Raw genomic sequence first — 14,985 nt, 5'->3', positions numbered from 1 at the left:
ATCTGTTGTGGGAAGCAGAACTAACATAGATCCATGTTTTTTGCCCCCGGGCATATATAAGTGACCTTGTGTGAATTTGGGACTTGTGAAGATGATGGATGCCACTCTGGGGGCACTTAAGTTATATGCCCCAGGTGAAGATATTTTTTGCAGATGTAATTAAGTTTCCTAATCAAAAATTAATTTTGAATTAATCAAATGGGAGATGTCCAGGGTGAGTCTGACTTAATCAGGTGAGCTCTTTCAAAGAGGATCTAAAGATCAGAGATCCACTGTCTTGTATAGGCCTTAAAGAAGCAAACTGCCATGCACTCCATAGTTGCAAGGAAATGGATTCTGACCAGAACCCTGTGAGCTTACAATAGAATCCCAAGCCTCAGATAATATTCTAGACACCTTGATTCCAGCTTTGAGAGACCCTGAGCAGCAGCTGCAGGTAAGCAGAACCTGGACTCCTGACCTAGCAAATTTCAGAGATAATGTGTGCTGTTGTAAGTCAGTAAGTTTGTGGTCATTTGTTATGCAACAAGAGAAAACTAATACAGCTACCAAATAGGAGTCCCAGACTTAGCATGCCCAGCACTGTGCCCCTAGTCTCCAGCACCCCCAGCTCGCCCCTCCACACTTCCCCTCTCAGTTAATAACAAACTCAGTTTTTCAGTTTCTCACACAAATATTTTCCTCTCACTTCCAGTTGATAGGTGCAGTAGACTAAAATAGGCACAAATCATCAGCAAATCCTGTTGACTCTACCTGCAACATCTGTTCAGAAGCTAGCCACTTCCCGCACCTCCATGGTTACTGCCCTGGTCCACGTTAAGCTCATCTCTCTCCATCATTGCACTAGCCTCCTATTTACTCTTCCTGCTTCCATCCTCGCCTCCCTCCAGTTTGTTTACAACACGGCAGCCACAATGGCGCTCTTAAAATGTATTGCTTATATATATTTGAATGTATTTTCTATATAATTATAGATATGTAAGTTGTATATTTAATCAGAAACAAAACCACAAATTATATATCTACATATATTTAAAATAAATGTGTTTTATATAGACACAGAGATATATAATTTTTATATAAATTAGAAATACAAATTTTTATACACATATACACAAGATATAATTTGTTAATCGCCTGCCTCACTCTCCCCAAATGCAAATTCCCAAGGGCAGAGATTTTCCTGGGTTTTATTCATTGATAAATCCCCCGGTGCTTTAAACAGTATTTGTCATATAGTAAGTGCTGATAGCTATCTGCTGGATGAATGAATGCCTGAGGAGTCCATGTTTCCCTGTAGGGTAAATGGTTTTCAGGCTTTTCTGCCCTCCCACCATTAGGATTAATCTGCCTGATGGGGCACTTGCAGTTGTTACATTGTTGTGTTGTTCATTTCTGTGGGCCATGGGAGGAGTATTGAGATAGTCGAGAGAGGCAGGCGAGAGAAGGGGAGATAGCAAGCCAGAAGAGAGAGAGAGAACCCCAGAGTGAAGACTTGCTGGGGCCTTGGAGGCCTGCTGGCCCCCTGGCCCCCCTGCCTGCCATGTACCTGGTTGCTGCAAATGCATATAAAGCTCAATAAAAGCCTGAGAAAGCCACCGAGGGCTCCAGGACTCCTCCTTTACCTGGTCTACTCGGATCATAGAAAACCTGCTCTGTGACCATCCTGCCTCTACATTCCCCCACTAGCTATTGTCTCACCTGTTTTCAGCATCTCACACTTCCATGGCCATTGAGACAAGAGTTCAGGTCACATCCAAAAAATTGTGCCTCAAAAGATGAGCCCCACCCCTCCTGAGGAAGCTTTAGGTATTTTTTTTTAAGATTTTATTTATTTATTTATACAAGCACTGGATACAGTCAGAAGTGCGGGAGGGTGAGAGAATTCAGCAGAGCCAGAGCAGGGAACAGAACAGGCAGACTGACCAAGGACACTGCTAAGGGGAGCAGCGGGCAGGGATTGAACCAGTGCTGCAGAGGCTGCCCAGCACTCAACTGCTGTGCCACTGGGGAGGCCCCAGCTTTAGGTATTTTAACCAACAAGTTATTCTTGGCAGACATCTTGGTTTGGGTGGCGAGGGCAGATGAACCTGGATATGAACACTGGCTCTGCCACTTGGTAGCTGAGGGTAAGACCCAAAGCAAGTCGCTTCCTTTCCTCTTTCTGAGACCCGGCCTCCCCTGTGGAGAGGGAGAATGTTACCTGCAATCATGGGCCTATGGGGACGACCGAAAGTAGGTCTGTGTTTCTGATGCCAAGAGTGGTATTTGGCACATACATGGAATCATACTATACACATTGCTTATCAGTTTGCAACCCCTGAAGAAATCAGCCTTGGGGTCATCCTGGTGGCGCAAGGGGTTAAGATGCAGGACTATGAAACTATCCGCAGCCACTGCAGCATGAGTTCAATCCCCAGCCAGGGAGCTACTCACATGGCACAGCAGACCTCTCCTGACTTGCCCACTGCTCCCCTCAGCAGTGTATTTCAGTGGATCTGCCTGTTCTGCTCCCCACTCTGTCTCTGAAGAATCTTCTTACCTCCACACCTCTGGCCTGTACCCCAGTTCTTGTATGCATAAATAAATCTTTTTTTTTTTTTGTATTTGTAATGACCAAAGCAAAACATTTAAAATCGCAGCTTCTGGAAGAACCATTTGTTCTTGCCAGTCTTGTACCTCTCCTCGAATTTGACCTTGGCCTCTCGTTGGGCCTTGCGTTTAAGAGCAGGATCTCTGAAGACATCCTTGTTGACAACAGTTTTGTCCAAGGGGATATCCACAGAGTACCTGGTGGGCATGAGGTGATTGTAGTTATATACTTTCACAAAAGACTTGATCTGTGACCTTTTGGCAATTTTCTTCTTGCCCATGGCAGTTGTCACTTTGCGTGGATAGCGATCAATTCCAGCCACCAGAGCGTGGCTGTAAGGGCAGTCTGCAGTGCCGTCACCAATGTTCTTCACAATGACTGCTTTGCGTCCGGAGTAGCGTCTGGCCAAGACCAGCACCACCTTCCCGGGTTTCATGAACTTGCCCATTTCAGCAGTATCCACTCGGGCCTTGCATAAATAAATCTTTTTTTAAAAAAGAAATCAGGGCCTCCCCTGGTGGCGCAGCGGTTGAGCCCTGGATTGCGAAGCTGCCCGCAGCCTCTGCGGCGCCGGTTCAATCCCCGGCCACTGGGCTAGGGTCCCACATGGCGCGCAGACCTCTCCTGCCACCCGCTGCTCCCCTCAGCAGTGTACTTCATCAGTCTACCTGCTCTGCTCTCCCCTCTGGCTCTGGTGAATTCTCTCACCCTCCCGTGCTTTTGACTGTACCCAGTGCTTGTATAAATAAATACATAACCCTTTAAAAAATATATAAAAAAGAAATCAGCTTTGTGCATGTACCCTTACATACTGGTCCTCTGATCTCTGTGGGATTGAGTCCAAAATCAGGGTTCTGGCCCTAGTGGCATGTACTTTCAAAAATTAAATGGTACTAAATTATTTTCCAAGAAAGGTGGTAACAACCCACTCCTACCAACTATATATGAGAATGCTTGTTATCACACATGCTTTCTAGAGCCAGACGTTATTAGTCTTTTTTATTTTTGCCCATCCCTTGGAGGAAAATGATATTTCATTGTGTTGATTTCTATTTCCTTTGTTAATGTGAGGTTGAACATCTTCTCACATGTATGTTATTTATTTGCTTTCTTCTTCTGTCATTGCTTATCCTTTGACTAATCATCTTCTGGGTCATTTGCATATTTCTTATCAATTAATAGGTTGGGGTAAGGAAGAGTCACTGCTTGTACATCTAATGCTGTAAAATTAGATTATTATGCTAGTGCCACAACTTGGTAATTATGCTAAAAGTCTCTGAATTGTGCTTTAAACCAGTAAACTTCATCACATATAAACATATCTCAGTAAAGCCACTAAAAATGAAAATATTTCTCGAGGTGATTGTAATGACTACATAAAATTCCCTTTGATGGAATCATACCTTATTCAGTCATCTGCAGTTGCTTCTAATAATTTCCAATATTTTACTCTTGTAAAAAAAATTATGATGAATTTCTTTGTATATAAATCTCTGCTTTTTCTCAGGATAAATTCTTAAAATAGAAATTACTACAGTGAAAGATGATTTTTAAGGGGAAGTGTGATTTCTAATAAAAATTACGAAAATAGTTGACCATGATCCCATATCAATTTGAACATTTTAGACTGTTTTCATTCAGTTTAGAATGTCATATTCATTACCTCAAGACTCTTCATGGCCTGTCCCTCCTACTATGGTGGCACTGCCATTGATGATCCACTATCGTTGTTTATAGAAAGCAATTTCAGTTTTGGTCATGCAAAAATATAAAGTGTGCTTTCTCCTTATCACCCATTGTTTAATTATTACAGACTGCTAGAAAAACAAGATGAGATGCTAAATTGCTTTCCCTGCCTCAAATCCACGGGGAACAGAAGCTAATTTTAGCCCAATTTTTGGCAAAAGCAGGAAACAGTACCTATGTGGTTTCATCTGCTCCTGTTTCATATCACCTTGACATCTTGCTAACAGATGCTGGAGAAAATACAATAATAATAGGAGTGATAGATACTATTGACTAGTAACCACTAGTAACCAGAGGGTCCTTCTCGGGACAAAACAGGACCCATCCTCTTCTTTAACTGTGTAAATACTAAGAAATTATACTAAGAAAGAGTTTATATTCTGTACCTGTTCTCTGGACCCACAGTCCACCCCAGCCTTTCTTCTATCATCAAATCTTTAGAGTTAACTGGGCAAATTGATTGACTGATTGATTGATTTTTAGGACATTACCTGTGCTCAAGGGAAGGGCCTCTGGGCTGTAATGGGGAATTTATTGGGCTAGGAACAAGGATCCTGGGTTTTAATCCTGCCATTGCTGTTTATCTGTGACATGACTTCAGGAAAATCATGTGCCCGGTATGCATCTGAGCTTTCCATCCTTAGAATGAGGAGTCTCCCATTAAGAAGTAGGGCAGGGAACAGCTTTGGGAATTGACATCAGAAGAGTGAAACTGAGTCATATCTGAAACCTATTATTATCTGGGATATTTTAAGTTAGATTCTTAAGTTTATCACTTAAAAATGCATTTGAGCTTGCACAATTCTATTTTTAAAAATCACAGAAAATATACGTGCACAATGGTGGGTTTTATAATGTGTAAACTACACCTGGATAAAACCTTAAAAACATACACGGGATTGCCATTTTAACTTCAAATAATCGTGGGTAGGATGTATGAAATCATGTGAATTGATAATCTGCTCATTTATTTGCATGCATGAAAATGAGTGAGAGCAAAGGGACATGTTAATAACCTTGGGAGTTCTGTTGGCTCACAGAAGCTGCCGCTCCAGGGAGATTGATGGAGCTAAAATGTCATTGTCACAAGGGAGGCAACTATTGATTTCACTGACAAACCCTGTAATTATGGAACACAACGCCTAGTTACATTAATTAGAAGGGAGTGAGAGAGTGGAGCTAGAGGCCCTGCTGGCAAAAGAGAGAGTGGAGATCAGTCTTCTCTAAGGTGTGGCTGGAGCCACACAGGGCATGGATGGGGGAAGCTGAAAAGTAGGTTGAAGGCAGGAACCAATTTGAAGGTCTCTTTGAGAAAGGTGCAAGACATATACGTTGGGTGTGATAGATATGAAATACAATACCTACGTAAAAATACTTTAAAATTGTAAAGCACTGTATAGACTCATCCCACAGAAATGTAAAATGGTCCAATTCTTTCAGCAGACCTCTCCTGTTTCGCTTGCTGCTCCCCTTAGCAGTGTATTTCAGCAGATTCCGTCTGTTCTGCTCCCCACCTCTGGCCTACACCCTAGCTCTTGTATTCATAAATAAATAAAATAAATCTTTACAAAAATTTTTAATAGAACTACCGTATGATCCAGCAATCCCATTTTTGGGTATTTATCCAAAAACATTGAAATCAGGGTCTTGCAGAGATATGTGCACTCCCATGTTCACTGAAGCACTATTCACAACAGCCGGGATGTGAAACCAACATCAATTTCTATTGACAAATGTGTGGATACATAGAACATGGAATATACATACAAGATATTATTCAACCTTAAAAGATAATGAAATCCTGCCATATGCCATAATGTGGATGAGCCTTCAGAGCATTATATTAAGTGAAATAAGGCAATAGCAGAAGGACAGAAATATTGTATGATTCCACTCACATGAGGATCTAAAATAGTCAAATTCAAGGAAATAATAGAATGCTGCCTGCCAGGAGTTTGGAGGCAGGAGAAACTAGGAGATGATGTTCCAGAGCATAAAGTTTTAGTCAGAAAGGTGAAGAAGGTCCAGAGATCTGCTGAACACCATTGTGCCTATAGTGAACAATACTGTATTATACACGTAAAAATCTGCTAAGAGGGTAGATCTCATGTTCTTACTCCAATTTTAAAAAAGAAAAGAAATAAGAAAGAATAGTACTATGTTAGGTGGTCATCTAGACCTTTGTCTGAACCACACTCCCTTTTTTTTATATATTTTTCTTTTTTAAGATTTTATTTATTTATTTATACAAGCACTGGGTACAGTCAGAAGCGCGGGAGGGTGAGAGAATTGACCAGAGCCAGAGCGGGGAGCAGAGCAGGCAGAAGGACCAAAGTACACTGCTGAGGGGAGCAGCGGGCGGCAGGAGAGGTCCGCGCGCCATGTGGGACCCTCTTCCGGTGGCCGGGGAGCAGCCGGGGATTGAACCGGCGCCACAGAGGCCGAACCGGCGCCACAGAGGCCGCGGGCAGCTTCGCAACCCAGCACTCAACCGCTGCGCCACCGGGGAGGCCCTGAACCACACTCCCTTTTAAGTGGTTATCTAGCCTTGAGCAAATTACCCTCTCTGCGCCTCAATTTCCTCTATACAATGGGAATAGTCATGCCCATCTCACAGGGAATACTGAGAATTAAATGAAATTTTGGCTATAAAGCAGGAAGAAGAATGCTTGGCACCTAATAAGTAGTCAATGAATGGTAATTATTCTGTAAAAAGAAAAAAGGAAAAAAGTGTCCCAGCGCAATTACATGCGGGGGATTGATAAAATGAATAACTACATTAAGAATAGCAGAAAGTAGTTTTGTCATTGTCACAAATACAGAAAGAGAGGAAACTGGAATGAACCCTGTGGTTTTGGATGGGATATAGCAGAAGGAACTCGTGGTCAGACAGAAGGTAGACTGACAGATGACAGCTGAAGATGGATGGATGATGGATGGATGGATGAATGAATGGATTGATGGACAGACAGATAAAAGTGTGTGTGTGTGTGTGTGTGTGTGTGTGTTACAGAGAAAGAGAGAGAGAGAGAGCGCGCAGCCATGTAAATAAAGTCTCTGATGTGGCCAGGGAATAGCAACACACTGTTAGCAATATCTATACCTAATACCCAGATTTGGCTTCAAAACATTATTCTCCACCAAAAGGAATATGAGTTCTCCTCAGAAAAATGGCTGATTTCGCGACCAGGCAAGAAAAAGCGCCACTGGAAGAGCCTGTGCTGGAAAGTAAGGAAGTACTCGAGCCATGGGGACACATCAAGGGACATAGAGGTCAGTCAGGAGGAACTTCCTGCAGCCAAGTCAAGGGCAACTTGGCATCAAAATAAACCATGACAGCAAGGGATTATAAGCCCACTGAATAAAGCAGAAAACTAAGTCTAAATGTACATAAACAGAAAAATTAATAAATTGAAAGTTCGATGAGAAATTGAATATTTACAGTTCCCAAGGCTTTCCCCACAAAATATTTCTTAATGACAAAGACTAACCTCACAGCACAGAAGTCTGGCACATACCACTTTAGTCAAGTCGTCACACAGAGGCCTGCAGCAGCAGGACACAGTGAAATCATGCATCACCTGAAGAAAGGCTGAGTTGCACCCCCTCTCAATGCTGCCAAAGATGTGGAACGTGAATTTAACTGGGAGGAAACATCAGACAAACCCAAACTGAGGGCCATGCACCCAAATAACTGGCCTATTATCTTCACAAGTGTCAAAGGATTAAAGGCCAACGAAAGGCCAAGGACATATTCTAGACTGAAGAATGAAGGGGACATAATGACTAAAAACACCATACAGTTGTGAACTGAATTCTTTTGCTACAATAGCCCATTTAGGGACAACTGATGAAGTTTGAACAGGACCTGCAGTTTAGATGCTAGTAATCTATTAATGTGAATTCCCTGCCTTCTATGGTTGTGTCACAGATAGGAAAACGTCCTTGTGGGCAAAAAACAAACAAATGAAGTCATTTGGGGATGGTGGGGCAACAGGTTGGTGACTTACACTCAAATGGTTCAAGGATGGTTTCAAAAGATCTAGGACATTCTGCATTGTATTCCCAACTGTTCTTTAAGTTTGTGCTTGCTTCAAATTAAAATATGATAATAATCAATCCTGAAGAAAATGTTAAGGTCATGAGAGTGAAGAGTCTGAGGATCTACTTTGGGTTAAAGATAGAAATGACAAATACAACATGTGATCCTGAAATACATCCTGGTAACCCCCCCCCATTGCTTTTGCTACAAAGAATTTTATTTTTTTATTTTTTATTTTTTTTTTTTTAATTTTCTAGAGGCATGTTTTATTTATTTATTTGTTTGTTTTTTTGTTTATACATGCACTGGGTACAGTCAGAAGCGCGGGAGGGTGAGAGAATTCACCAGAGCCAGAGCGGGGAGCAGAGCAGGCAGAAGGACCGAAGTACACTGCTGAGGGGAGCAGTGGGCGGCAGGAGAGGTCTGCGCGCCATGTGGGACCCTCCTCCGGTGGCCGGGGAGCAGCCGGGGATCGAACCGGCGCCACAGAGGCTGCGGGCAGCTTCGCAACCCAGCGCTCAACCGCTGCGCCACCGGGGAGGCCCCAAAGAATTTTATTTGTACAATTGGAGAACTATGAATATGGCCTGTTGGTCAGATGATAGTATTGTATTAAGATTAGTTTATTGATTTTAATACTTGCATTGTGTTTTGTGTAAAAGAAAGATGTTTGTTTTGAGAGATACATGCTGAAGTATTTAGAGTTAAAGGTACATCATGGCTAAAATTTATTCTCAAATGGTTCAGCAAAAAGGAATATGTGTATACTAAAGGAAAATGCTAAAGCAAATTATCAGGCTGTTAATCAGGGAGACCAGGTGAAAAGAATGTGGGTGTTCTTGTCTTTTCTCTGTAAGAACGAAACTATTTTATAATAAAAAGCTACCCGAAGTGACCATACCCTTTGTCCCTAAAATTCCTCTCCTGAAATGTACCCAACATGTCTATGGAGATATTCATCAATGGATGTTGATGACAGCATGACTTGAAATAGCTGAAAACAAACTTCCAATGAACTCTCTTTTGATAGAGCTTTTCCCATACCATGATACACTATGTAGTTGTCAAAAATATGGAGTAAATCACCTCATACTCATTAAGATGGCTACTATATTAAAAAAAAAAAAACAACCACAGAAATATGGCAAGAGAAAGAAAAGCCAAAATAAACAATTGAGATTATCTCAAGGAATCTCAAAAGGCTTTTACATAGTGAAACATATGTAAGTTTAAAAAGATATTCTGTTTAATAGGGTAGAATATCCACACAACATATAACCAGCAAGGGATTAATATTCAAGATACATATAAAAAGCTCACAGAATTCAATAATAGAAAAACAACCCAATTAATAAATGGACAGCAGATATGAGCAGACAATTCACCAAACAAGATATCCAGAAGGACTTTAGACATATGAAAAAGTGTTCATCATCGCTTCCAATAAGAGATGCAAGTTAAAACCACAAGGAGACGCCATTTACACCTGTGAGGTGGCACATATAAAAAAGACCCCCCCAATAACAAGTGCTGGAGAGGATGTGGAGAGGGAAGAATTCTATTATACTGTTGATGGGAATGCAAATTGAAATAGTCATTTTGGAAAGCTATCTAGATTATCCTTAAAAAACTAAAAATGGAGGCAGTTCTTGCCCCAAGACTGTCTTGGCGGGCATCCCTTTTAACAAACCTTTTCCTTTCAAATGCAACAGCAGCTCTCTGCCTGCCTGTGTCTATGCAGCTGTCTCTCCCCCCCCCCCCCTTTCTTTGTTTCCTAATAAACCTGTCCTTTTAAAATGCAAACAAACAAACAAAAAATAAACAACTAAAAATGGAAATACCATACAACCCAGCAATCCCACTCTTGGGCATCTATCCAAAGAACATAAAAACACCAAAGCAAAAAATCGCATGTTTTACAACGTTAATTACAACACTGTTCACAAGAGTCAGGGCATGGAAGCAGCCGAAATGTCCATCATAGATGGCTGAATCAAGAAGACGCGCACCACACTGTGGAATGCTCTTCAGCCACAAGGAAAGAGGAAATGCAGCCATCCGAGTAACATGGAAGGAGCTTGAAGGAATATGTGTCATAAAGGAAGTCAGAGTGACAACAAATGCCAGACATTTAGGTAATGGATGATTTGACGAAGTTAAAATACATTAAAAAAAACTCGCCAACATTCATAAATGCAGTGAGGGTTCTGGGGTTAAGAGGGGTGAGAAAAGGAGGGAGAAAAGGACAAGGGGATCTATGGGATGGCTGTGGGGAAAAATAAGTAAATTGGTGACTACAGAAATGATTACATGTTATTGGGGGGGGTCTTTTTTTTTTAAGATTTATTTATTTATTTATACAAGCACTGGGTACAGTCAGAAGCGCGGGAGGGTGAGAGAATTCATTGAGCCAGAGCGGGGAGCAGAGCAGGCGGAAGGACCAAGTACACTGCTGAGAGGAGCAGCGGGAGGCAGGAGAGGTCTGCGCGCCATGTGGGACCCTCGCCCGTCGGCCGGGGATTGAACCGGCCCTGCAGGGGCTGCGGGCAGCTTGGCAGTCCAGCACTCAAGGCTGCACCACTGGGGAGGCCCGGCGGGGGCGGGGGGGGGAGGGGGTCGTTTTAATATGTGCCACCTCCAGGGTGTAAATGGCTTCTCCTTGTGGTTTTAACTTGCATCTCTTACTGGAAGCGGTGGTAAACATTTTTTCATACGTCTAAAGGCCTTCTGGATATCTTGTTTGGTGAATACAAAATGAATACATGAATGTATATATTTGTATTATAAATACAATAAATGTTCATTAAGTGTGAAAAAAGAAAGGGAAAGGGAACTAACTCTACCAGCGAGAGCTGGTAACTCATCTGTCGTTAGTCTAGGCACTATTGTTGTGATCTGGTTGAGATTACCTTGCACATATATTTTGTAGTCTGCTTTTCTTCCTCTCCCTATGTCATTTTCCTTTAAAAACATCTGTTCTCAAGTCCTCTTATAAATAGTCACAGTGTTTTTAGCGTTGGAAATGAGGGCCCCAGTTTCATTTCAGAGCAGAGCAGAGTAATAAAATACCCAGAAAAGAGAAGCATGGATAAAAAGATGGGAAGATAAAGAAAGAAATGGGTTTGCATTTTCTACGAAATAGCTTCAGTTTGCTTATTCATAAATATGAAAGTCTAGATTCTAGTTTTTCCTTATTTGTGTATTATATATGTATATATATTATATATGTGTATATATATTATATACATACACACACATATACAATGTGTATAGTGTATATGGGAACTACAAAATATCTGGGAAATTTTTGCAGGAATCCAATTTAAGGAAAACCAAAAGAAGATTATTGTTCTTAGTTACTTTTAAAAATGATATAATGATAGTAATTCCTAGAATGTTAGACCCAAAAGCATAGATTCTTTAGCATAATTTCCCCTCCTTTTACTGGTGGAAAAACTGAGCCTCAAAGAAATAAAATAAATCACTATAGGCCACGGAGCTACTGATGAGAGTCTGTACTAATCTAGGTCTCCTGATGCTTAGGCCTCTGTTTTATAAAACTTCTGAAGCCCTTTCAAATCAATTAATTAATCCTTGTAAGAACTCAGTGAAGTAAGCAAGTGATATTTATTCTTACTTTAGTGCCATTTACTGAAAAAGCGATTAGATATCTGTAAGCCAAAACTGATTCTACTGTAATTAAACATGTTTTTAATCACTCGAAAAGAACAGACTATTAAGTGGGCTTATCATCTTAGGAATTAGATTTCAGTTTCTTGTACAACCAGTTTAAAGATCACCACTTCTCACCTGGCATCTTAAATTCCTTTTATATTAAGCATAAAGCCTGTATTTGCCTAGGAAGATTAAGCAGATACACAATCGTTACATTTGCTGCATCTCAGGGCTCCTCCAATTCTCTCAGCAAATGAGTGAGTGGGAGATCGAGAGTGTATCGCCCTTGGACTTGCATAAATTACTAGAATGCATCCATTGGCCTGTTGGTTTTCCTTCCAAATGACTTCCTCAGGCTGCAGTTTCTTGCCTGCCCTCTTTGCTATATTGGATAAACAGGAGATGCACAGTGGTTTTCCTTATGTAATTTATTATGATAATTATTGTCTAAATATGAGCAAATTGTTCATGAAAGCAGCCTTTAATTAAAGTTTGCATAGAGAACTCTTTAATTATTAAAGCAAATGAGTTTTCAGTTTTAGTTCAGAATTTGAATGAAAGTGGTTATAGGAATGACAGGCATGGGACTAGGCACATGGGAGCTCGGGGTTTCTTGCCTTTCCTTTCTCATATTTCCTTCCTTCTGCTTGTTCACTGCTCCCATACTATCTGTTTTGGCATTCCACCAGAGCTGCTACTTTCCAAAAAGCACCTGTAGTGCCAAAGTTATTTCCCATGAAAATGCCCGGGCCCCCAGTGCCTTGGACTCAGTCAGCAAGCGCAGAAGATTACAGGCAGCGCTCAAGGAAATCTTGCAAAGCATCTCATTCCACTTGATGGAAACCGAGACCTAGAACGGCGTGATCACTTGCCCAAGGCCCATAGCAGAGCTGAATTCCAACACCCAAGAACAGTTTAACTTAGGCGGGTCTTAGCCTCCTCCCCTGTAAAATGGAAATTTTAAAATGGAAATCAAGATATTTACTCAGGTTACTATGAAGAACCAATATGACAAAATAAGTAAAAAAGACTTTAAAAATTGCAATGTGGTACATGCAGTTTAATTTTTTTTCTTTTAAGCTATGCTTTTTGATACTAAGTGCTAATAACTAGTAAATGTTAGCATGTGGCTCTTCCAAGTACGATTTTCCAAGTACATATTGAAAGAGGAGGTCTTGAGGACACATCAGAACCCTAGAGGGGAGAAATTGGATAATCATTCTGGGTGCCCCTCAGATCACTTAGTCATGCAGTCATGTATTTTAATAAGAACAAAGCCTGCTTTCAGAGAGGAGGGGATGAAGAACTTTGCAAAGAACCTGAAAAACTAGCATCTAGCATCTAGTTCTACATGTAGGGTGGGGGTTGATTAAATTAACTTAAAAGCCTCCTTTAACACCAAAGTTCTGTAATTTTGTAATTCCAAAGGATTCATTTTTAACAGACAGTCCCATCCATGTGCTTTCTCTTCAGACCCAGAAACATGAATGTCTATACTGTTAGAAATTGCTATCTTGATCCTGATCTTATTGTTTATATAATTTTGTTGATATAAATAACTTTATAACATTGTGTATGTTAGAGGTATATGAGACCAGATGTGTTGTTTTGATTTATCTTGATCTAAAAAAAGAAAGGGGCCTCCCTGGTGGCACAGGGGTTAAAGACAGGGCTATCAAGCTGTCGGCAGCCACTACAGCATGATCCCCCGGCTGGCCAGGGAGCAACCCACATGGAGCAGTAGACCTCTCCTGCTTCACCTGCTGCTCCCCTCAGCAGTGCACTTCAGTGGATCTGCCTGTTCTGTTCCCCGCTCTGTCTCTGGTGAATCCTGTCACCCCCCACGCCTCTGGCCTATACCCCAGTTCTTGTATGCATAAATGAATAAATCTTAAAAAAAGAAAAGGAACCCAATACACTCATGCAATAAGTACATATACATAGAACACTCGAACAAAATGGCCTTTTAATTTTTTTTATTTAAAGATTTATTTATTTATTTATGCATACAAGAGCTGGGGTACAGGCCAGAGATATGGGGGGGGTGAATCGTCTCACCAGAGACAGAGTGGGAAGCAGAACAGGTGGATCTACTGAAATACACTGCTAAGGGGAGCAGTGGGTGAGGCAGAAGAGGTCTGCTTCGCCATGTAGGTTGCTCCCTGGCTGGCCCGGGATCAAACTCGTGCTGCAGAGGCTGTGGATTGCTTCATATGTGGTGCTTAACCCCTTGCACCACAGGGAGGCCCCAAAATGGCTCTTTTAAGTTAAAATAAATATGAAGGAAAAGGGCTATGACCTCCAACCTTCAAACTTCTGACCTTAACAGACTGAGTTTGATTATTATTTAGTGATTGTCTGTAAGGAAGAAAACCCTAGTCTCGGTTTACCCCAACCCTTCAGTTATTTGGAGGAATCAGAAGTCCATATAGATCGTTCCAGCTAGCTGCCTGTGAGCAGTGTGAATGGAGGCATGATCATTACACTCTACCCAGAGACACCTGATGGAAGGACCAAGTCAAATTTGCTTAAAAATCACATTTTTATACCCCCAGAGCTAGACACATAGAGGCACTCGGGATATATGTGTGCAGTGAGTGAATATAATACATCAATGTGTTGTAGGTCAGGACTAGACCAATAGGGAGCAAGTTATCCCAGTCTTTGTGTAAAAGACCTGGAAGTGTGTGAGACCATGGCTTATTTGAGGAACAAGAGAAAGTGCAGTTTACCTAAAGTATAGAACTCTCTGTCCTGGAGGCGGAATAGCTAGAAATGAGGTTGGGCAGGTGAGGATGCGTCACCCTGCATTTCATAGGAATGTCATGGCTTTTAGGTTTTATCCTGCAAGGGAAAGGGGACAGAAAGGCAGTAGAAAGGGATATGCAGCTGGGGTGGGCATTTAGGTTGGAATGTGGTGATGGATTAG

General features: G+C 41.4%; 1 protein-coding gene across 1 annotated transcript; it reads right to left on the bottom strand.

The window, feature by feature from the left end:
• Positions 1-2,630: 2,630 nt before the first annotated feature.
• LOC311187443 (large ribosomal subunit protein eL27-like) lies at positions 2,631-3,041 on the bottom strand (the record flags this gene model as incomplete). The annotated part of the gene is made up of 1 exon (XM_084258846.1): positions 2,631-3,041. One exon carries the CDS (start codon positions 3,039-3,041, stop codon positions 2,631-2,633), a length of 411 nt encoding a protein of 136 aa, XP_084114972.1.
• Positions 3,042-14,985: the final 11,944 nt, after the last annotated feature.

This window comes from Talpa europaea (genome assembly GCF_964194135.1).
Source record: "Talpa europaea genome assembly, chromosome: X".
Lineage (NCBI taxonomy): Eukaryota > Metazoa > Chordata > Mammalia > Eulipotyphla > Talpidae > Talpa > Talpa europaea.
Note: the sequence above shows the minus strand (reverse complement) of the source record. Positions and strands in the feature narration are given on the sequence as shown.